The 24,883-nt window shown below is 37.4% G+C and overlaps 1 protein-coding gene across 1 annotated transcript in view; it reads left to right on the forward strand.

The window, feature by feature from the left end:
* Positions 1–24,883, forward strand: part of pcxa (pyruvate carboxylase a) — a 138,972-nt gene that overhangs the window by 10,152 nt on the left and 103,937 nt on the right. The window contains exons 5-8 of the mRNA XM_081391741.1: positions 407–552; positions 787–904; positions 3,019–3,170; positions 14,580–14,698. Of these exons, the coding sequence (XP_081247867.1) occupies positions 407–552; positions 787–904; positions 3,019–3,170; positions 14,580–14,698 (535 nt within the window). The remainder of the gene's footprint in view (positions 1–406; positions 553–786; positions 905–3,018; positions 3,171–14,579; positions 14,699–24,883) is intronic.

Genomic DNA, 24,883 nt, shown 5'->3' on the forward strand with positions numbered 1-24,883 from the left:
TTTCTGTAAAATTGTTCTGTAAATGTTTACATTTTTTACTGTACTTTTACAGATTTTATTATCTGTAAAATGACAGGCTTTTTTACAGGGTAGATTTCACTTACTTGGCTTGTGAGCTGTATGTTTTGACTCTATTTACAGCATTTTCAGTGTTTCATGAGAATGAGTGGGTACTAAAATGTTCTTTTGGGGCGATTTGCTCATTTCAGTTCTCTTTATTATAATCTCTGGTTATTTCATGTGGAAAAATGATTTTAAATGCTTTTTAAAATTAAAATCTTAAATTACTAAACCTAAATTTGTCTACTAAACTAGTATTGTATCAATATTTTCATGGTACATAAAAGAATGGCATGACATTGCTACAGTACAATAAAAGAAAACGCTTTTTCTGGTCATCCTACAGGTGTGCCGGTGGTACCTGGAACAGACGGTCCCATCTCATCTTTGCAGGAAGCTCAAGAGTTCTCCAACAGCTACGGCTTCCCGATTATCTTCAAGGCTGCGTATGGGGGCGGGGGCCGTGGGATGCGGGTGGTCAAAGAGTATGAGGTATCGTGTCTGAGAGTAAAATTATTTGTTGTGGATTGGAACACATTTAATCTTTGCTCCGTTCCTTCAAATAGCCAGTTGCGAGCTTTGACACTGGAGGGCTTTTAAATGAGCGTTAAAGTGAGGCCCTTGTGTGCACTTTAGATTTGTTTGCTGTTCAGTTAGTGGCGCTGTATGAATTGGTGTGCTGGGTATTTACACCGGGTGACCCTGTGGCTGTGTGTGTGTGACCAGGAACTAGAGGAGAACTATCAGCGAGCGTACTCTGAGGCCCTGACCGCCTTTGGCAATGGAGCTCTGTTTGTGGAGAAGTTCATTGAGAAACCCAGACACATCGAGGTGCAGATCCTTGGTAAGTGAGTTCGATTGTGTTGGGCTAGTCTCTGGACAACAACTGCAAATCAAGTATTCTAATATAAAACATTTAAAAAAAAGTTCAACCAATAATGAACATTCTGTCATCATTTACTCACTTTCATGTCATTCCAAACCTGTATAACTTTATCTACTGTAGAACACAAAAGGATAAATGTTGCTCTTTTCCAAGCATTTAATGTGAAAAATGTCTTAATCTTAAGAAAAAGGCACAAAAGTAACATAATAGTGGCCCAGATGACTTGTTTGTTATATTCCAAGTCTTTTGAAGCCATATAGTAGCTTTGTGTGAGGACAGAGTTTACATTCACTAATTTTCATCAGTCTGATTGAATCAAATCCAGTTTCAGATTTTGAGAGTTCTGTTAATACAGTGCGTGCAGAATTATTAGGCATGTTGATATTCTGATCGTATTTGATTCCCAGGCACATTTTGCCAATTCCAAACCATATTAATCTTAATAACTACTATTAATTTTGTATTTAATCATTTATAAGTGATATATAATTGTTCATGAAGGCTGGAAATGAAAAATGCCTTTAATTCAGGTGTGCAGACTTATTAGGCACGTTTTATTTTACAGATATAATAAGCCAAAAAAGAGATGAAAAGTCAAAAATGATTAAATGCCCATGAGAAGGATACAATACTAATGTAATACTAGAAATTGCAATTAAGGCATGACCATTGGACAGTGAAATGCTCATTGGGTCAGACAAAAACAGGTGGAGAAGAAAAGACACGTTAACTGCAAAAGAATGAAGAATTAAGGTGAAGAATTAAGTGTGAAACCATCAGGAACCCTTTAGTCTCCAGCGCCACCATTTTCCAGAACTGCAACCTACCTGGAGTCTCCAGAAGAGCAAGGTGTCAGGGTCTCAGAGACTTAGATTAGGTAAAGAATCATAAAAATGACCCCTTCTTAATAAGAATCACAAGCTGAAGTATAATAAAATACATGAAGACTGATTTTTTTATAGACCGACAGATTGAGAGTGACTCTTGAATGACCAGCACCATATCCTCTTGTACCACTGTTTGAAGAATTCATCTTCTAGAATCTGACAATAAGTTTTGGGAGTTCATTTTTAGTCCATCTCTGCAAAATGGACTTCAGCGTAGAAGATGGGCTAAAAATAAACTCCAAACACTTACTGTCAGATTCTGGAAGATGAATTCTTCAAACAGTGGTACAAGAGGATGTGGTGCTGGTCCTTCAAGAGTGACTGATATATTGTAAGATATGCAAGTGTTTTGTCTCAAGATGCAGGCACATTTATAAAACCTACTTACATGTCCTAATTTAACTAAGGCCTAATCCTGACTAAATCTAAGCCCTGTCTGTGAATCCAGGCCTTGGTCTCCTCTACTGATCAGTTCAAAAGACATAAATAAACATGCACCCATTTGGAAGACATGTAAAAACATTTGCATCATGGCACTGCACATGTGCACAAGGTATATTTGAATAAACTGTTTACCACTTATCAAATGGGTTATTAAATAAATCTGCACCACCCATTTCAGCCGAATCATAATTTCATTCAGATCGAGCTCAGTCGAATTGATTGTTTACTTTACATGAAGGCTTTTCAGTCTAATTGTGCCATCGATCTGATTACAAACAGAGTATTGAAAGCTTCAGTCCTCATTCATCGCAATTGCTTGCAAAAGAACAACCTGGACTCTTTAAAATTTCTCCTTTTGTGTCCCAATGGAAAGTCACACGGTTTGGAACGACATGAGGGTGAGTAAATGATGACAGGAGTTTTACTTTAAATCTGTTCCCAGACATCGTCATTGAAGAAGTGCTCAAAACCCCAAACAACAAATTCGATTTATTTAAATAGATTGTCTGGCATTTAATTAAAACATTTTTGGATATTTGCGTGTAGCGCACTGTTCTCAACAGTGAACAGAATGGTGCAGTGCTCTGTTGCCAGCTAATTTGCATAGTGTCTATTGATCTGTTAAATGATTGTGTTTGTTATATTTTGGAGAAATACTAGCAGATGAGTTTGTTTACACAGCCAGATGGGTTTAAGACTTCAGTGTAATGCTCAATGAGTTGATCGGTCCATTGTGTGTAGGCGATAAATACGGCAATGTCATTCACCTGTACGAGAGGGACTGCTCAATCCAGAGGAGACACCAGAAGGTGGTGGAGATCGCACCCGCCTCACAGCTGGACCAACACCTCAGAGACAGACTGACTGCTGACTCCGTGAACCTCGCTCGACAGGTACAAGGCAACACATCTGACAGATGCCGGCATTGGCTTTTTTCCAAACTGTATGCAAATGCAGATGTTACTTTTTAATTTCAGTTATTTAACCCAAAACACCCACTTCAAATCTAACTTTTTTAACAGTTTAACACTAACAGTGTCTTTGATAAAGAGATCCTTTGAGTTTAGTCAATATTTTGTCATGTCATATACATTGTCAATTTTCTCAATTTACTGACTAATTTGGTTGAAAAGAGCAAAATATTAATATAAATTTCTATTATAATTTTATTAAATATAATTTTATCTTAATTATACTATTAATATTATTACTTCTTTACCAAATAATATTATTTACACAAAATAATAGTAACACAAATAACATGAATACTGTACTTGTTGTGAACAACACATATATTTAAGCTGTAATATTATGTTTATGTTGTGTATATCTGATGCGTCATATCGGATGTGTTAATTAACCTGCTCACAAAGCGCTTCAGTTTACGGGTGTTTCACTATTCAGCTTCATCTTGCACGTGTCTTGCAGGTGATTCCCAGATATTGACTGTGATTGTATTGTTTCAAACAATCATATTCTTTGTAGATTTTTCCTTAAAAGCAAAACAAATACATTGATAGTGTATTGTTAAAGGAATAGTTCACCCAAAAATTAAAATTCTGTCATCATTCGATCTGTCAACCTCAATTTGTTTAAAACCTTTATGAATTTCTTTCTTCTGCTGAACACAAAAGAAGATATATTGAAGAATGCGAGTAACCAAACAGTTGATGGACCCCATTGACTTCCATTGGGGTCCATCAACCAAGTGTTATTTATTTTGTCATATTTTCTTCAAAATTATGTTTTAGGTAAAATCGTTCGTCGTCATGTTTTTTTTTTTTTCACAAACGCCAGCCAGTGAGGATGAAGTATTTTAGAAAACAAAAATGTGAAAACAAAAACCTAAATGTAGGTCTATTGCAGTACATGACAATACAGAATTAGACAGCAGGTGGTGCTGCTGTGCCATTGGATTGAGAAACATAATCAAACTTTTCCATTCATCCATTTCACTGCATAAACATATGCCAAGACCAAAAAATGGTTTGTTATTGTTGCAGCAGACAAGCTGTTAGAGAAACACAGTAGCATCTGCCTTAAAGTAACAAAGCTCCTAAAAATCTCTATAGCAATCCATTATTTTAATTGATAACTGGTTTCGACCGCAAAACTATTTGTGCCGTAACCAGTGTTTTCCAGATGATACGCAGATGGGTCTTGGCATCGATACGTTTTTTTTTTTTTTCATATGTTCATCTGGCTGACTCTCATCTCTGTATGCCAGTCTGAGCAAGCATATGGAGTTCCTGCACTGGCATTTGGCAAAGTTTGAACCTCTCAATTGTGATTTTTAATATTTTATCAGGAGGATATATGAGAAAGAGTGGTGGTTTTTGCCACCAGGTTACAAAAAATGATGGGTCGATCTGAAGATGCACACATAACCCATGCCAATTATTCCTTTGATAAGCTTCTCCCCTCTTGGTTACTGTTTGCTAACTCTGACAAGCTTTATATAATGTCTCAAAGACAATGTGATTTCTCACGTAAACGTGATTTTCAGTGATATATACTCATAAAGGGGTATAAATGGATTGGATTTTAATCTTAAATTGGCTGGAATGAATAAGGTCTTTGCACAGCATTTGTATCTGCCATTTATTTATTTTTTTAAAGAAATTGTTAAATTACATGGTAATGTGATTAAAAACAGAATTGAGGCAAATGCTTAAAGCATTTTGATAGCAAAAAAAGCTTCATTTGAAAGAGATTACAGCTGATATCATTAGTGTTAAGTGCCCAGAACGGTTCTTCAACAGCACTGTGAACTCTGCTTTGACCTGAATCAATAAGTAAATGAATTAGCGTTAACTTAGTAAGGTTAATTTACTTCTGAGCAAATGTGGCGGGTGTCCTTATTGCTTATTACTTGCTCATTTGGGAGTAAAGTCTGATATATGACAGCATGCACCTGTCAATATTTATTTTAGTTTTAGAAAATGGGAAAAACTACCATTTTTATCCTCTTGCGAATCCAGTAAAAACATTTTCATCAATTGCTAACATAATATTGATAATTAACGTTTTTTTTAGATGTGTTTCTTTTATAAAACAAACTACTGACCCTTTTGCTATTTACACAGTATTTTGCTCCTAAATCGCACGTAAATGCAAGTTTGTCAGTCTGATTTTAGCGTGACATTTATACAAGTTGAAAACACAAGCCAAACTGACAGTTAAATCAAAATCTAAAGAGCGACTTCTTGACAGGCGGCTTCTGCTACGTTTTTGATCAAACGCCAGTGAAGACATGCCGTATAAGTCAGATTTGCAGTAAGTCATTTTGGATCATTTCTGCCAATTGTATAAATGTAAAAGCAAACACCCTTTTGTCCTCGCATGTGTTCTTCGTCTCCAGCGTGTTTACATTTGTCGTTTTGAAGTGTTTGTGAGTGACAGTGGAGGGTTGTATTTAAAAAGAGAAAGTTATTGACTGATTATTGACGTGTTCCTGTGCCGATGAACTGACCTCATTAATGAAAGAGTCATTCTAAACAGAAAGAACAGAGTTTTTATAAGAAAAGATTAATTCTTCTCGGACTGAGTGAAGATTGATTTGATTTCTCCGTATTAAAGGTAGGGTAGGCAATTTTCAGAGAGGTTAGCAATAGCAAGCTAACTTTGAAAGCATAAGATCCCACCCTCCCTTCAGAGCATCTCCAAAAGTTAGGCAGTTAGGACATTGTATTATTGCATTCGGATCAAATGCAATGATTGGACAAATATTTTATGGTCCTAAGCCTTTCACAGATGATATATAAACGTGGTGGTCAGAATTATTTGCCCCCTTGGTAGATATGATCAAAGATGGCTGTAAAAAATAAATCTGCATTGTTAATCCTTTTGATATTTTATTTATTTATTTTTTGCAAAAATCTAACCTTTCTTTGAAGTAAAATAATTGAATTTTCATTTTTGGCTGAACTATCCCTTTAACAGCCAAGGGAAGACTGGAAATGATGGAGAAAAGGGAGCAAATGTCGTGAGACGGATTTGAACTTGCAACACCCATTTGAGCAGCATGGCTCAACGTGTTAGAGCATTAGCTCAGTCTCACAAGTGGTTTCAGTGGAAATGTAATTCATTTCATAGTTGGAAGCAGTTTTTGCTGTTTCTTTTGACTTGTTTGTGCGAGCGTGTGTAATCATGTCCACTCACAGATACACCGTGTCCTATGTGCCTCATTGCATGCCTTCCTTAGCACAGTTTGTGTCAGTCTGATGAATCACAAACATGACATTTCTTGCGTAGTATTAATAACGCTATTACTATTCATGAAAGTTCTTGCACATGGTGGATTTTTCCTAGCAATGTTCAAAGACATTTACATTTCGCAAGCAATTTTAGATATAGAGTTCCTGAATAAACATGCATGATTACGTTCGGAGAGGCTGTAATCAGCTGCCACATTGAAGAGATTCATTCAGTGTGTTAAGTGTAGAGTTACTTCCACTTCTGAATTCAACAGACACGCATACAGATAAAATACAGCGCCGATCACCCTTCTTTCACCCCTTCTGGACTATCTGCTGACAGTTGTTTAGCGTTCTGCAGAATATGAATGCATTAGCATTTCTGTGCGTGTGTGTGTGCAAATGAGAGAGATGGAGTATTGTCTGTTTGTGTGTGTGTGTGTGTGAAGTGAGGAAACTTGGTGAATGAGGGGAGAGAGAGAGCTAAAATCGCTCCTCCATCTGTTCTATCATATGGACAAGGGAAATAGAGAAGATGGCCTGGCTTTCAGATTTCTCAGAGCAAGCATTAAAACCTCATTTGAGCTTTTGACATGTTCCCTTAGACGCTTGAAGCTCCCTTCAATCTCATTTTCTATTGCTGAGTACAGCTTTTCTCTTAAGAGCAGCGGGATGTATCCCTCTGTTCTCTCACCGTTGGCTCCGTCTTTAATGTCAAAGAAAAAAGAAAATTCTCCCTGGCTCTTTTAATTGTCTAATTCCGTTTTTGAAGCGTGGCAGAACGTTCACTCGACTCTGTTAGAATGAAATGGCATATCACCATCATGTTTAATCATTAGAAATGTATGTCACAGAAAGGGAAATGTCATGTGTGATAATGTTTCCCCTTCTTTATGTTGGGGCAAACATGACTTTAACTGACATTTAGCAGACATTCAACACTGTTTCTAGCACTAGCCGTAAGAATATGAACTGGGTCATTCTTTGAGACAGTGATTTTAAACATTCAACGAGACAAGCTGTATGCGTACGTGTTAATGTACCACCTAAATTTTGTACATATTCCTTTAAGAAAGGTAACAGATTTGATAGTAACAGGGTTGACATTTTTGCTAGTTTATTATGCTCAAGGTCATGAAACTAAAAAGCATTTTTGATAATTTAGTGCTGATGTTTACAAATATTGTACTTGTAACAAGTTGACAGAGTTAAAGGGATGGTTCGGAGTAATTTCAACCTAGGGTCCTTTGCATCATGACCTCGAGCCAACCCCCCAACCAATTTTTTTTTTCTCCAAAGTGTTGACAACTTAGTGTTAACTAATAATTGTTGCAAACTGGTACTACCAACAAAATATTAGTGCATTCCTGGAACTGGGCGTCGTTATACTACATCCTAATGCATCGCTTTCTGCCAGGACTTTTACGGGCTTTTCCCAAATCACGGAAGTGACCTTGACGTCCTGGTTAGCGGTAACATGAGCCGTCAGGCAAGTGTTATTTAAATAAACTCCTGATGTACTTACAAACTTTCCAATGCTTCGTTTTATGTGTACAAAATCTATTTGTACTATTTGATACACTGCCGATTTTGCAGGTTTTCCCACTTACAAAGCATGTAGAAGTCTGTAATTTTTATCATAGGTACTCTTCAACTGTGAGTGAAGGAATCTAAAACAAAAATCCAGAAAATCACATTGTATGATTTTTAAGTAATTAATTTGCATTTTATTGCATGAAATAATATTTGATACATCAAAAAAGCAGAACTTAATATTTGGTACAGAGACCTTTGTTTGCAATTACAGAGATCATACGTTTCCTGTAGTTCTTGACCAGGTTTGCACACACTACAGCAGGGATTTTGGCCCACTCCTCCATACAGACCTTCTCCAGATCCTTCTGGTTTCGGGGCTGTCGCTGGGCAATACGGACTTTCAGCTCCCTCCAAAGATTTTTTTATTGGGTTCAGGTCTGGAGACTGGCTAGGCCACTCCAGGACCTTGAGATGCTTCTTACGGAGCCACTCCTTAGTTGCCCTGGCTGTGTGTTTCAGGTCGTTGTCATGCTGGAAGACCCAGCCACGACCCATCTTCAATGCTCTTACTGAGGGAAGGAGGTTGTTGGCCAAGATCTCACGATACATGGCCCCATCCATCCTCCCCTCAATACGGTGCAGTCGTCCTGTCCCCTTTGCAGAAAAGCATCCCCAAAGAATGATGTTTCCACCTCCATGCTTCACCGTTGGGATGGTGTTCTTGGGGTTGTACTCATCCTTCTTCCTCCAAACACGGCGAGTGGAGTTTAGACCAAAAAGCTCTATTTTTGTCTCATCAGACCACATGACCTTCTCCCATTCCTCCTCTGGATCATCCAGATGGTCACTGGCAAACTTCAGACGGGCCTGGACCTGCGCTGGCTTGAGCAGGGGGACCTTGCGTGCGCTGCAGGATTTTAATCCATGGCGGCGTAGTGTGTTACTAATGGTTTTCTTTGAGACTATGGTCCCAGCTCTCTTCAGGTCATTGACCAGGTCCTGCCGTGTAGTTCTGGGCTTATCCCTCACCTTCCTCATGATCATTGATGCCCCACGAGATGAGTTCTTGCATGGTGGCCCAGACCGAGGGAGATTGACCGTCATCTTGAACTTCTTCCATTTTATATATATGAAGAGTTCAGATGCAAAAGCCTCTAAATGCCGCCTGAAATTTTCTTATAGAATGATCATTTTTATCAAGCTCGTATATTTAAATTCAATAATTTCACTTAAATGGCAATGAAGATTACCTATTAAAGATTGTACCTATTAACAATGTCATTTAATTGAAATTACTGAACTTAAATATACAAGCTTGATAAAAATGATCATATTGTAAGAAATTTTCAGATGGCATTTAGAGGCTTTTGCATCTGAACTTTTCATATATATAGTTTTGTATATGGTTTTGCATATAATGTTTTGTAGGGTGTCTCAACTAGATGCTACAAAGTTATAAGATATTTTAACCAAGTCCTCGTTAATAAAAACGAAGGATGTGGCATTGTTGTCTCTGACCTTCAGAGCTTTCGGCCATTTCATGCTCCGTGTTTTTGTTCTTCTGTACTGGATGCCTGTCTTTTTGTCCCTTTCTGTTCTCCGAGGGCTTGAAGCAGTGCTTACTGGCACAGATTTCCTCTCAATAGTCAATTTAATTTTTACATTCTGTTCTCCATGCTGACACAATGATGTTTAGCCTTGTAATTTGTCCTTTTTTGTCGAGACCCCTATTAAACGGGTAACCATGTTTTCATGGAGGAATGAATATGTGAGAAGACTCACTCAACCAATTATGTTACACACATTTTGTTGACCTTGTTCTTCATTGGTGTGCTGCTTAAATTGTTGCGGTCACTGTTATAGCTTTTTTTATGTTATGTTTGTTTAGACGTCCGGGTGGGAAATTAAATTACATGACAAAAACATCACCCGTTTTAACGTCTTTTTTTTTATTTTATTTTTTTTATGGCAGCTGTTGCCATGGAGACAGCTGCTCTACCCACGATGCCTGAAGCACAGGTTGGGGATCACAGCCTTGATGTGGTTTCAGACCCACAGTCAACACTCACTGTCATAAACCCTGTTTGTGTGTGTTTGAGGCAAGCTGAGGTTGATTTGTGAACATAAAGCATTTTCGCTGCTAGTCATCAGTAAAAGTCGAGGGTATTTACATAACGCTGATTATCTTCAGTGATTGCGTAGTCGTTCTTCTGTCTTCTCTTCTTGTCAGAATCTCTGTTTCTCACCGTCACTACTGTCTCTGTCTTGTTCATGCTAGGATGAAACTAAATCTACAAAAAAAATAATGTTTAAAGGAACCCAAATGTCATTTACTCACCATGTCCTTCATATTATTGACTTTCTTGTGTGAAGAACAAAATGTATTTTTGGTATAAGAAACCTTAAAGTCTCCCTGTAGTCGATAATCGTATCCCTTAAAACTCATCTTTGATCATCAAAATTACATATTTGAAAAAAAGTTTTTCCAGTGAAAAATGTATTCATGCCTTAAAATAGAATGAATGTAACTCTACAGCCTTGCTTCAATTAGTAAATGCGGATCCATGAATATGCAAATGAGCCCAGCCTCCACTCACTCATACAGACTCGTCTACAAGTCAATGTATCAGAATGGTAATGCGTTTTATGTATCGCTCTTTGCAACGTCGGACACATAGCGGTAATTAATATGATTAGCCTTTGGCTTGACTACGTTATCAAACAGCTAATAATGTGTTGCTAATGTAATGTTACACAAACCATGTCCCCATACACCATCTCGGAGTCAGACAGCTGCCACCTAACAATCAGCTTCCTAACAAGCTTTGAACAACTCGGAACATCAGTGGAGAAAGGCATATAGTTCATCATAACGTTGTAATATGCATCATATACATAATTCACCCTCCATATTGTTAAACGTACACGATTTCTTATATCAACAAAAAGATATACCGGGATAACCTTGCTTCTCTCCCGATTCCCCTGCTAGTTCGCTGTTAATGATATGCTAAAGCTCGCCCCCTCGTGACGTGATTGGTTACAATGGTTGTGACGTAAGAAACACCAGGGATTTCAAACCGCGCTTTTGAGACTGTCAGAATGCTTTGAGATGGACAAAATGCTCAGCAATGGTGTTGACTTATGAATTTGCACGTGGTTTGTCTTAAAGCACATTAAAAACACCACATAGACATTTTCAACACAGGGGGACTTTAAAGGAAAAAATGACATACAATTGATTATTACAGACCCATATTATTTTCTTTCTTCCATAAAAGAGATTTTTAAGCTGTCAGAGCATGTTTTGAATACGAGGAAAATAGATTTGATGCTATGATTTGATAAATTATTTAGACTGTGAACCTGCAAAAACTGTGAAAGCACTGTTAAAGTAGTTTATGTGACTCATATGACCCATATTCCAAGTCTTATGAAGTCATATGTTTTTGAGTGAGAAACAGACTGAAAATTCATTATTCACTGACAATCATCTTCACACCTCTAAAAAAAAAAATGTTTTCACCGGGTTTGATAGATCCGAAACAACATTATTTTTCTCATTCACGTGACCAACTGTGAATTAATTTACGTAGAGTTTGATTTCTACACCAGAGGGAACATTATCAGTAAACAACTACACATTTTTCAGACTGTTCCTCACAAACCTATCAAATTACTTCAGAAGACTTCAATATAGCCGCACAAGTAGTAAGCGCTGCTTTTATGAAATTTTAATGCTGCTTTTTTTGTCATTTTTAGAGCTTGGCTGTATAAAATCACAATCCAGTTTCCTTATACTAGAGAAACATTCTGTCTAAGATCTCTAGATTTGTGTTTCATGACAAAATAATATGGGATTAGGATGACATTTAATGGTTTTATGGTTATACACAAAAAAAAACATGAAGAAAAAAAGTAACTGTCTTCAGTATAACTTGGGAACTCAAAAATGCGGTAAAAACTGTAATATTGTGAAATCACAAAAATTGTGAAAACAACCGTTTTCTATTTTATTCCATTCCTGCGATGGCTGCTGAAATTTCAGCTTTGTTGTTACTTCAGTTGTGAGTGTCACATGATCCTTCAGAAATCATTCTAATATGCTGATTTGCTGCTCAAGAAACCTTTCTTATGAATTTTGAAAACAACAGTTGTGCTGCTTAATATTTTTTTTTATGGGTTTATCTGCTGTTTCTAAACCCATATTATTTTTCCACTAATTTCCCTCTGATTGTTGGTCACAGCTCTGCTCGAGCCCTCTCTCTGTTTCTCTCTTTCTTTTCAGTCATAATTCCATATTTTGACACTTACATGAGAACCAACCCAAAAAGTCCTTCCATCTTTGACCTCTCCTGTCTTTTGTCATAGCCTGTCGGCAGACCCGGTTTATCCTATGGATGTTGTGAAGTAATTAGAAATTGTATCAAGCTGTGAAAGTCATAATTACTCATCTCTCTCCCTCCTTCTTTCTCACCCTCTTTAGTCCTCTCAGTGGAATGCCATCTGTCCTCCTCTCTTGCTTTCCTTCCTTTCCTCCTCTCATTTTACCCATTTAATTGCCTGTCTGTACCTTTCTTGTGGGCACTGTGCACTGTCTTGTTTATTTTCATCTCTTTCATTGCGGCGGTCTAATAGTTTTAATCTGCCTGCCGTATTTCAGTGTGTCGGAGTGTGAGAAAGTGCTGAGAATGATAGATGTTCTCAAGTCTGAGTGTACAGTCTTCATGTCTTCTCGCGGTCTCACAGGGCTTGCAAGATTTTCGAGCGGGTGTGAGTATGAATATCAGCCAGGAATTTGAAGGGTTTGTTGTTTGATCTCAGTCTGTGTTGGCAGCCAGTTATCAAGGATGCTTTACTCTCCAAATACTGTGTGTGTGTGTGTGTGTGTGTGTGTGTGTGTGTGTGTGTGTGTGTGTGTGTGTGTGTGTGTGTGAGAGAGAGAGAGGCAGTGTGTATCCATATTTGGCAGCTGAGAATGGCTTAAGGACGAATTGGATTGCATTCTTGCGAAATTTGGGGACAGGATTATGGAACCTCCTATTGGGCTTTGTGTGGTGTGTGTCAAGATGTGGCCTAGTAAGAGACAACCTGCTGTCTCTGTGCCTTTCTAATAATCCACCCTTACCACAATGTACCATAATTTACACTAAAATATACCACAGGTATAATAATTGCTGCAATAAAACTGGTAATATGGTTACCAAGACACAATTGTCATAAAAATAAATAGAATTAAAAATAAAAATGTATACATTTTTACATAAGATCCCATAATGATTAACCAAGATTTTACAGTAGTTATAATATTTGTAGTTGTGCTTTCCATGAATAGCATACATTTGAACAAATCCAGTTTCCGTTGGAGAGAGAATTGGATATAATAGATATATATTTTTGAAAGATAATATTTTATGGAAGTAGTTTGTTAAATGCATCTGTCAAGCTCAACTGTTCGACCTTAAGTTATTGTACAAAAAATTACAAATGACAAACAAATATTTATCTTTATGGGAACAAACATTTTCTTCTTTTTTTGTGTTGTAAACTGTGTTCAGTTATGCACCTGAGTTTGGTAACAAGGTTGCAACAAATGCCACCCTCTTATTAAATAAATGACACAAAATCATAATGGCATGTATAATATTTAGTTTGACCTTCTGAGGCAGACACACAACATTTTCTTATGAAGTATTTCTTAGCACGTAAAACCCTGTTTTTCCTGCATTCAAAACATTTTGATCGCCACCAAAATTAATTGGTGTTCTGGAAAAGATTTATTTTGATTATTTAATATGACGATACCTGCCATTCTGCAGTACTGGTACCCGCTGATAGCTGGCTACTTCAAAATGCTCCCATGAGTGTTTGTGTAAGCGCTCTGTGAAGAGTGTCAAAGGTTTCTATTTACAACAAGTTTTTAAAGCGTTTATCTTTGAAGCAAATCACAGAAATATCTGTTGAGCGTGTATTAATCCACTCTACACCGCTCAAAATGGCGTTTTTGTTCATCGTGAGTTCTGCACGCTTGTGAATCCTTCAGTTATAACCAACAAAGTATAAACACGATGTCAATAAGAGATTTACTGCACAGCGTAGACAGTTTGTTGATTATAATGGGAGTTTTCGCAGGAGGGCAGCTTTGTGTACCTGTCCTGACAGTGATAATTTTTTTCCTGACAGTGAATTATATTCATGAATGAATAGGATAAGTTAATATAACAAACTGTTTCTTTGCATTTATTTTGGATTCATTATCAGTACTAGACTCACAGTTCACACGGATAGGATACTTTGTACTTTGTGTGTGTGGATGGCCACCAGTGAAGACCATTTTTGACCTAGGAAAAACCCTGTGTGCACTATTTGTGGATTTTGCCTAGAACCTGTGTGGTTTGAAGCAAAGTATGAATATCCATGTAGATGTATTTAAGGACCACAAATATCTAATTAGCCATTTTAAACACTAGGGCATCACACAATAAAAAAAAAAAAAAAATTGTTTATAGTATTTTTTACTTTTTGTTAGGACATTTTTCATAGCTCAATCCATTTCCTCTCTTTCCTCAGGTCGGTTATGAGAACGCAGGCACAGTGGAGTTCCTGGTGGATAAACATGGTAAACATTACTTCATCGAGGTCAACTCCCGTCTGCAGGTGGAGCACACAGTTACTGAGGAGATCACAGAGTAAGTGTCTCCGTCTCTGTTTGCCTGCACATCATTAAGATGTCTCTGAGCCACACACACACATTCTTGTACATCTATCTTTATATCTCTAGCCGCTTACCCTAACCTTACCCATCACAACTAAGTGCCTAACCCTTCCCCTTCCCCTTAACCTAATTATAACCTTATCCCTAAAACCAAGTCTTGACCCTCAAACAGGCCTTTAAAGGGGTCTCAGAAAGTGAGGACCGGCCAAAATGTCCTCACTTTACTCTCTTTGTCCTCACTCCAATGGTCTAAAACTCAAACTGGTCCTCACAAAGATAGTTGTACACACACACACACACACACACACACACACACACACACACACACACACACACACACACAACACACAACACACACACATTAAAAATATTTAATGCAATTAACGCAGCATCCATTTCCAGTAAAACATCCTCTGGCTAGCGCTCTTATTCATGCAAACGCTTTTAAACCATTCAAGTGCGTCAGACACAAAAGAGAACGCGCATTTTACTTGCACGTCTGTGAATCTCTTGTCTGTATAACACACATGCAACTTTTGTGCTCAGAAAGCCGCTTCAGACAGTACTTGAATGGACAAAAAGACACAAAATTATGTCATTTTTGCAAACACAGTATTAAATGAGTTAAATTAATAAAAAATAAAAAATAAAAAAATTAGCCTAATAAACCTGCTGCTGTCTGTGATTAATGTTAACCAAAGAATCACTCACTGCTCTTGACTGTATAACATTTGTAGCTTTAATAAGTATTAATCTATTTTTAATTTATTATTTATGCAGCGAAGACTGTGTGAACCTGTTAGACCTACCTGAAAATCTTAAAGCACTGTTTATAAGGTTACATGGGTCAAAAACAGCGAAAACAATATATTTTGTGCGTTTTGCTAGGGCATGTCAAAATCTGAAGAGGTCTGACTAGGCCAATAGAAAAATTTTTGCCCTGATATATTAAAGGGCACAGGTAAATGTGGCATTTATTATAATGGGTTTAAGTTCACTTAAAGTCCAATTTGTTATATTTTTTTTAAAGCCTTTAAATGTTAAAATGTATAGCTTTCAATTACACTGTAATGCTGAATGGCTATAATTAATGTCTAAAATTAAGAAGAAGAAAAAAATTCATAGATACCTCAGTATTGGCATCTGTGATATTGACCTTCTTTAAAAAAAAGATGCCATTAAACAAATATTTATATAGGCTACTGTCTTTGTTTTTTCTACATTAATTTGAAGATTAAATGTGAAATTATTTAAAGATATAAAAAACTTTCAGAAAAAAATGTGCGATTAATTTGTTACATTTTTAATTGATTGACAGCACTAATATATCTGGCATGTATGTACGTACGTATGCGTGTATGTATATGTATGTGTGTGATATATATATATATATATATATATATATATATACATACATACATACATACATACATACATACATACATACATACATACATGCATGCATGCATGCATGCATACATGCATGCATGCATGCATGCATGCATGCATACATACATACATACATACATGCATGCATGCATGCATACATGCATACACATGCATACACATGCATACACATATATGTGTATACGTATATATATATGTATATACGTGTATATATATGTATATGTACTTGATCACCTGACTGTCTGGTCTGACATTTATTCTGAGAAGATCCCTCTATTTTTTTTTTTTTTTTTTCTACAAAATAATGACTCTGCTAAATATTCGTTGACATTTATGAGGACATTTTGTTTGGCCAAATGCAATTAAACTTGCATAACTGTGGGGCGATGTTCAGCAGCCCTATAACACTAATTAACTCTCAAAATTTGTATTGTACTCCGGCTGTTAAAATGTCAGTGTGAAAAAAAAAAAAAAAGTGCAAGACATCATCATCTTAGACCCTTTGAAACCTGTAAGATTCTCAGTGGGCTTGTATCTAAAACGAATCCCTCCTCATTTTACTAAAAAGCTCAGATAGAAGTGTGTCTTGGAGAGAGGAGAGAAGTGCTTTGTTGTCATATTATTCATCCCAGAGGCAAAAGACGCCAAGGGGGAGAGTAAAAAGTGGTAGTTTATATGTAGTGGGTAGGGGGGAGGTGATTTTTCTAACACATTTTGATGCCAGCACGTTTTTTTTTTTTATATTGACTGAATTTATATTGTGCTTATAAGGGTAAAATGATTATTAAAACTTAAAGGATTCATTTATATGTTAGAGTTTAAATTATGTACCCATGCACAGTTGAATGAAAACCTGACTTTTCTGGATGATTTCCATCTTTGCTGCTGGTTCAGACTTGGTGAATTAGTAGAGCGTGACTGCCTGTGCGAACGTACCAGGGTTCTATTCATTATAAATGTCCATCTTGTCACATGAAATTGAGGCTGTCAGCTCGCAATTGGCATTGCGTGGCAACCCAGCTGTTAGAGAGAGGCTTTGGAAACGCATATGACTGTAATGAACTTGATTTCCAGCTCTCTAGCCAGCAGTGGGGCTTGTATGCCAAGACCTTCACCAGCAGCCACCTTCTGTTCCTCATACTGAGTCACTCTACACCCCGCTTGCTCTGCTATCTAGCTGGCTTTTACGCTGGTCCGGGATCAAGTCTTCAAACACGCTTCAAATATGAAACTTGACCATTAACAGCAGGTCAGATCGAAACATGACTATTCATATTACGCCAGTGCCAATTGTTTCAGTCTCACTCTTTTCACTCTGTTAATATGTATTGTTTAGTATATGTACAATATATGACACATTAAAGGCCCACTGAAGTGCCTTGGAATGATGCGTTGACGTAATTTACAGCGGGACATATTGAATGGCTCCTCCCCCTTTTCAAATAGCCTTTATAGCGTTTAGTTTACCTCACAGACTGCAAGTCGTACTTGACAGCACCATGGAAGCTGTGGTAGATTTTTCCCTAAACCTAACTAAGTCCTATTTCATCTGACCTAAGTCTACCTGGGCCTATAATATTTATACTCTAGCGCGCCTACACTTTGACGTCGGCTGAGTATAACCCTATACCCTAGCGCGTCTACACATCAACGTCGGCTGGGTGCTAATCCTATACTCTAGCGCGTCTACAGTTGACGGCGGCTGAGTCTAATCATATAGTCTAACTTACTTAACTTAGACAAACTTTAGCAGATATCCTTTAAATGCTTTAATCACGTCCGGGAGAGTACCCGAGCAATTCTGAGATTATCTCTCCCAAGCAGAAGAATACATCAGGTTTTATAGGATAAAGACAGACACATCAAAATAAGATCAGCGTGACTAACATGTCACCTTCTATCAATAAGATTGGTTCAATTGGTAAAGCAAGCCCCTCCCTTTTTTACCCTCTGTTACTGGGATAAATAAAATCATCAAAAAAACATTGGAAAGGGTTAACAACAGTCAGTTGATTACTCAATATATCATGACATAATACAGGCAAAGAACAGAACGTTTTGGTGACATTGTGTTCAACCTTTATCAAAAGGTTAGTAAGACCTAAAAGAAGTAAGATTTAGTTTGTTATATTGTTAGACCTTGAAGGGGAAGTCAGGTAAAAGTTTGTCATAATGTTAGACCTAAAGGAGAAGTCAGGTTAAAAGTTTAACACAGGTTAAAGTCATATTTTTATTATCTTATTTATTAAAAAGCCACCACAAAGCGAATCCGAGTGCTGATGATACGTTGGATTCTAGAGAGCATTTGATTGGACAGAAGATGTGATGAGAAGCTGAAGTCCACGGTGATGTCATAAAAATCTGTGATCCATTTTAGTGGAAGTGAGAGACTTTGAATGCTTATATCACCTAAATGTGAATTTTGTCATTATTTTGGAACACACCAGCTTATTCATAATCCTAAGGCTAACATATTCATATTAAAATCTAAAAAACTAAAATTTTGATTATAATTGTAATAATAATTTTATAATGTAAAATAATTCTTTTGGCACATCAATTAAAAAAAATTGTGATCATTTGAAATATTTTAGACATTGTGTCAGGGGGTTCATAAAGTGGTTCATAAAGATAAATTGTGCTGAATATATACCAATGTGACTTGATGTGAAAAGGCAACAAATATAATGATATAGAATACATAAAATAATCTGTGCATAAAAAAAAAACACTGTAAAAAGCAATTACCAAAATTGGTGTGAGCCAATTTATTTAGGCAGATTATTTTATGTATTCTATATCATTATATTTGTTTTTCGCAGTTGCCTTTTCACATCAAGTCACATTGGTATATATTCAGCACAATTTATCTTTATGAACCACTTTATGAACCCCCTGACACAATGTCTAAAATATTTCAAATGATCACAATTTTTTTTAATAATTTTATTTAATTTTTTATAATAATTTTTTTAATACACTACGAGATGTACGATTTTTGTGTTTTGTTTTTGAAAAAAAGTCTTACCAAAGCTGCATTTTGAAATTTGCATTATCATATGGCTTGTATTTTTCTTTAAAGCTGTCAATGCCAGACGGGTTTATTAAAGCATGTGAATGACAATAGTGCTTTTTCGGTTTGTTTCCTTTGTGTGAGAAGGCCTTTAAAGCAAGACGAAAGGGTGGGATTTTTTTATTTTTTTTTCTCCTGACAAGCCATTTCAGGATCGGGTAACAAAAGCCTTGTTCCTCCTGACCCTTCCTGCCAATTACTCTCTCTTTAATCACTGGTGTGTTGTGTGTATTGTTGATCCTGAGACAATCATATTCAGCTGTGTATTTGTATGCAGCTGGTCTTTCCTTTATACCCCAGCCTCATTCTCTGTGTCTGATATGACCTTCATTTGGGCACAGTAATTAAGATCAATTACCCTCTGTCACTCTGTCGCTCCATGCCACTGGCAAGGTAATAAAATATGCCAGCTGCCCATAATTACCCATCATGTTTTCATAATTTGATATCTCCTCCATCTTTCTGTCATTCCTTCGGGTCAGAAAGTCTTAGGACAGTAATAATAAGATGGCTGACCACAGCGAGAGTTGGTGGTAAAATACAGTTTATCACTAAATTGTTTCTGTCAGTGCTGGCTTGTTGTTTCCCAGTTGTTCTCTTAGACAGTTAAATGATAAGACACAGTCCTGTCTTATGCATATTGCACACACAAATGGCTGATTGGCTCCCTTAATTAGCAATTATCCTGTGACATGAAAGGCAGCAGACAGGGAAAAATGAGTCACACCTGGAGAAAATCTGGCACTGGTTCAACATTTACTGTAGTACAATAACATTTGTTAGTATAATATACACCTGAGCTAAATGCATTCATTTTTGATTGTGTATCGTCTTTTAGAAAAGGTTATCTTGACAAACCAATTATGTTGATTTGGTTTTTTATTTTAGGAATTTATTTAGTTTTCTTAATTTACTATTAAATATACAATGACATTTACAATTCAAATTGTAAATGTACATTTAAATCAGCATTTAGTAGGCTAACTGGACCATGCTAACCAGCCAAAGCATGACATTTTGACCAGAACAAGCTTCAGTGTGGTCCAGACTTTATGCTGATGCTCAAAATTCTGGCTACGCAAGACTACTCTCCCCATTTCTCCCAAATTATGCAGAAGTCTGCAAGTGTATGGCAGAGTTGATTGAGTGCTTTGTAACGCAAAGTTGAATGTTGTTGCCCAGAGAGAAAAACAATGTTGTGGTCGGAGGAAAAGATGCACGAGAGATGCGAGATGGCTTATTTTTTCCGGGTTTAATAAAATGACTTAAACGTCGCACTCGTCCTCATACATGGGGATTGAGTGAGGAAAAGTATAATTGAACATTCAACTCAGGTCACAAAATAGGAAATAAAAGAAAGAGTACAAAGGTCGATAGAGCGGTTATCTCTTCTCCTCACCTGTCGAATCTATTACTGACACTCAACGCACATTCGCAGTTCTCATTTTACCTCAGATTACCATAAAAGCACAAAGTGACCGTTACAGCTTCAGTTCTTCACTCACTGCCTCCTTCCACTCCTCGCTGCTGTGCAGTTATGCCGTGACTTCATGCTCATTCTGCATTCATGTTTGTTTGCTCTGTATGTGTGTGTGAGAGAGAGTGTGTTCTTTGTGTTTGCGTGTGTGTGGGTGCGCTGTCTCTGGGTGACCCTGGTAATGGGTTTCTAATTACTTTGGGTTGTTGCTAAATTGCAGCTGCTCATTTGTATTGGTCCATTTTTGCAAGAAAGAGATTGGACAAGGGCATTAGGGGGCTTGGAAAGACGGAGAGATGGAGGTGCAGGAGAGAGTCAGAGAAAGACATGGCGAGAGCAAAACAAGATGAATGAGGCGGATGAACTTTCTCACCCAGCAGGGGAACGGGCCGAGATTTTAGCGCGTTGTTGTAGGGAGTTTTCTGCAAGCTTATCGATTTATTTTTTTAATGGACAGGCAACTAATGGTATAGATCATTATGGGACGTGCGAGATGCCAAAAGTTTTAAGGGTGGAAGTTAGCTGGAGAGAAGCCTTTGTAATTAAAGGTCAAATATGAATTTGAGGTTAATGGCGAAGGAGGAAAGAAACTGATTGACGTGGAGTTATTTAAGCTGAATGTGGACTACCCACACCATCCCGTTGCTCTCTCCTGGAGGGATTTCATCCCTTTGTGGGTTTGGTCTTATGACCTTTTGCTTATAGTGTTGCATCAGATAATGGAGAGCTATTCACAGTCAATGTGATTTTAGTTGTTTGGATTTGTTGTGGTATTGATGTCTAAAGCTTCTGTCCTTTCTGATTTGGCTCTGAATGGACCAGATAAAAAAAAAAACAAAAAAAAAACAATGGTTCCTAGGGGTCCTTTGAGAGTCCTCTATGTGATGACAGAGACTTGATCCGTGCCAGCATCCCTCTCCAGGTGTGTTTGTGTGCGTTACCTTAACTGCATGTAACCATATGCTGATCAGCTCAAGCACTTTGTCAACAGTGGTGTGTAATGATGCTGTTTAAACAGGCTGGTTGGACCCGACACCTGCACACACTTATGACCAGAGATAAGATGGTGAGGGACAGTGTTCCTGCGAAGCTGCACATGCGCTCTTCTGATGTTATTCCCCTGCAGATACTTTCTGCCTATAGCGTTCTGCCTAGCGTTCTGCCTGATGTTCAGTCTGCCTAGAGTTCTGTCTGTCGGGCTGTCTTTCTTTTTGTCTAATGTTCTTAATGTTCTGTCTGTTTGTCTATCTAATGTTCTATTTGTCTGTCGGATGTTTTGTCATGTTTAATGTTTGTCTGGCTGTCTAGCTATCTTTCTGTATGGGTAATATCTCTAGATAAGATTATTTTAATTTATCTTTATATTGATGTTAATTATTAATATAGTTATTAATATTTTAGTTAAATTATATACATATGATTTGTATATATTTTAAATATAAAATACTTATAGTAATGTGTAACATTCAACATAGTAACTATTATATGTAACCTTAAATATTTATTATTATTTTATTTTTTCGGTGTAATGTTTATTTTAATTAATGTAGGTTTTTTTTTTTTTTTTTGCTGATTTGTTGCATTTTTCTATCCTTGCACTTTTATTTAGGGTTAGGGAGTAGATAATTGAAACTATCAACAATGTGTTCTATCAATATGTTATTTTAAAATAAAAAGAAATTGTGTATATATAGATAAACAAACTTTACAATGGCTCAATAAAAATTAAAAGGAGATATTGATGAGGGTATATTGCCACACCTTGTGACTCTTTGTATTTTTGGTATTCAAGTATTCTTGGCTTTGATACACAATTGTCGTCATGTATTGATTTATTTAAACTCTGGTATGATCCTATTCAGCAGCATTGGTAGATATTTAACATTGTGGGAGAACACACACACACACACACACACACACACACACACACACACACACACACACACACACACACACACACACACACACATTCAATCACACAACAGCACAGTGTCACTCAGGGGCTCAGTCTGTGTTGTATGACTGACTGGGATTACTCCACTCCCACATCATTTCTGCATATGCTGCTGCCTGGCTTTGGCAATTAAAATGGAATAGAGAATCAGACTGAATATATTAACATGGCTCCCCTACCTCATCACTGAGCAGCTCCCATCACCATTCTCTTGCTGTTTGCTGCAGTCGGCTCTGTTCTGCTGTCCTCCTTTTTCTGTCTGCTCTCTTGTTTCCTCTCTCTAATGCTCCCAGTCTTCATTGTTTGTGTCTCTCTTCTGCACTCGCTCACTCTTTCTCATCTGTCTGAGTGTTGGCTGCTGAAATGCTCTGCCATCTGGAGAAGTAAAGGGTACACAATGGCAGTATAGGGGTAGCAAGTATGTGATGGTGGTGTTTTTTTTTGCTTGTAAATGTGAGTTTTTCCTTTTCAGAATGTATTGACCAGCTCGGTGATTTATTCACGTAGTTCAATTCCATAATAATGTGAAACAGTAACTTAAAAGGATTACTACAATATTATATGAACAAGCTTTGATTCAGTAAACATGCATCGCCAACCAAACTCCCGAAAATACACAATACCCTGATTAAGAAAGCAGTACGTTTCAACATCTCCCATAGATTTAGAAGAGAATTTCATATTTGTTCTATAACTAACCTGTTTTAAAAGCATCAGAATGAGATGAGAATTCATCAATAATGGCGTTTTTAGCAATGACTAATCTATGACTCTTATTTCCCTGGCATGCCTTAAAATCCCAGGCAACAGTGCATTATGTGGGATAATACAATAGACTGTGGCTGATAAATGAACCATTTTTAAAAGTGTGTAATCAGCATCTCTAGTCTTCAACTGAAATGCAATCTGAATTTAGCCTGGATGCCAGTCGAATTTAGCCCCGCCCACAACATTTGAGGTCGGGAAGTTCGGTCTGGACTTTAATCCATTGTGGAGCAACTATGCTCGAACCAGAGCTGTTCGGACCAATCAAATTGTCAGGGCGGGCTTTATACGATGATGGACAGATGATCAACTGTAACGTAATCATCCACGTCACCAAAGAGCGCTTGGGTTGAATTCATTTTCAACAAAGTAGGCTGCCGTTGGAGAATTGAGATGTGTAGATTCCACCATCGCGTCTGTTATAGAAGATATCGACAGCGCATTAATTTTAAAAGAGGAACAGAGAATTGCGATTTCTAAAGTCATTTGTCGATCGGAAAGATGAATGAAGAACATACGTCACTTACTCCGTTGCTCTGATTGGTTGTAGGTCTATCCTACAACAGAGTGCAGAGGCATTAGGCTTGTTCGACTTCATGCAGCTCTGCGCAGACTGATGGGTGGCTGACTTGAAGCAGTGCATGCCGGTTAGAAATTTTGTCCGCAATGATACAGAAAATGTATAAAAGGCTCCATTACCTTGTATCTTACGTTATGGCCCCGTAGAAGCAGTTTTTTGTAAAAATAGGCTAACGATTGCGTCATAACCACGCGACTCTCTGTCGCACGGTAGAGAAACTACCGTATGGACAGGAGGAGAAGCTCGCGGGCAATCGGGGAGACGTGGAGGCAAAATAACAAAATAATTAATCAGAATACTTAGCAAAAGTTGCTCCTGCTCCTAGCTCATGGACACCTCCGTCTCTGTCGGAAGGGAATGATTCAGATTTCTCTTGGCACAGCTACTAGAAGACAGACAGGCTGCTCACGTCACATCTACGTCGTCAAGCTCAGTTTGAGTCTGCGCAGTACGGTCAGCCATCAGGAAGTGAGAGCTTCTAATTGACTTCACTTTTCTCTGTTGAATCCAATGGGGTCGCTGTGTCCATTTCTTTTACTGTCTATGACTGGGCTGCACAAATCTGATGACGATACAGCTGTTCCACAATTGGCCGGATTCACCGCATGACAACGGTCACATGTATTTTGTGTTTATTCGAACACCTTTAGTTCCTCTAAAGCTCACAAATCAGTTTTTTTATAACAGTAAACACTCTTTTCATGTAGTTGCGATGTTATATTGTGCCATGTTTATCAAATTAAAACTGGTTAAAAAACATAGACTCCACTTCATTTATAGTAGCTTATGTTGAACTTTATTCTTGTTCAAACAGACGCTGTATGAAGCAGTACATAAAGTATTGAATGAAAATGTCTCTGAAACATCTGTGTATTATTTGGCAAATATTGCATTTATTTCACT

This window comes from Scardinius erythrophthalmus (genome assembly GCF_964197995.2).
Source record: "Scardinius erythrophthalmus genome assembly, chromosome: 17".
Lineage (NCBI taxonomy): Eukaryota > Metazoa > Chordata > Actinopteri > Cypriniformes > Leuciscidae > Scardinius > Scardinius erythrophthalmus.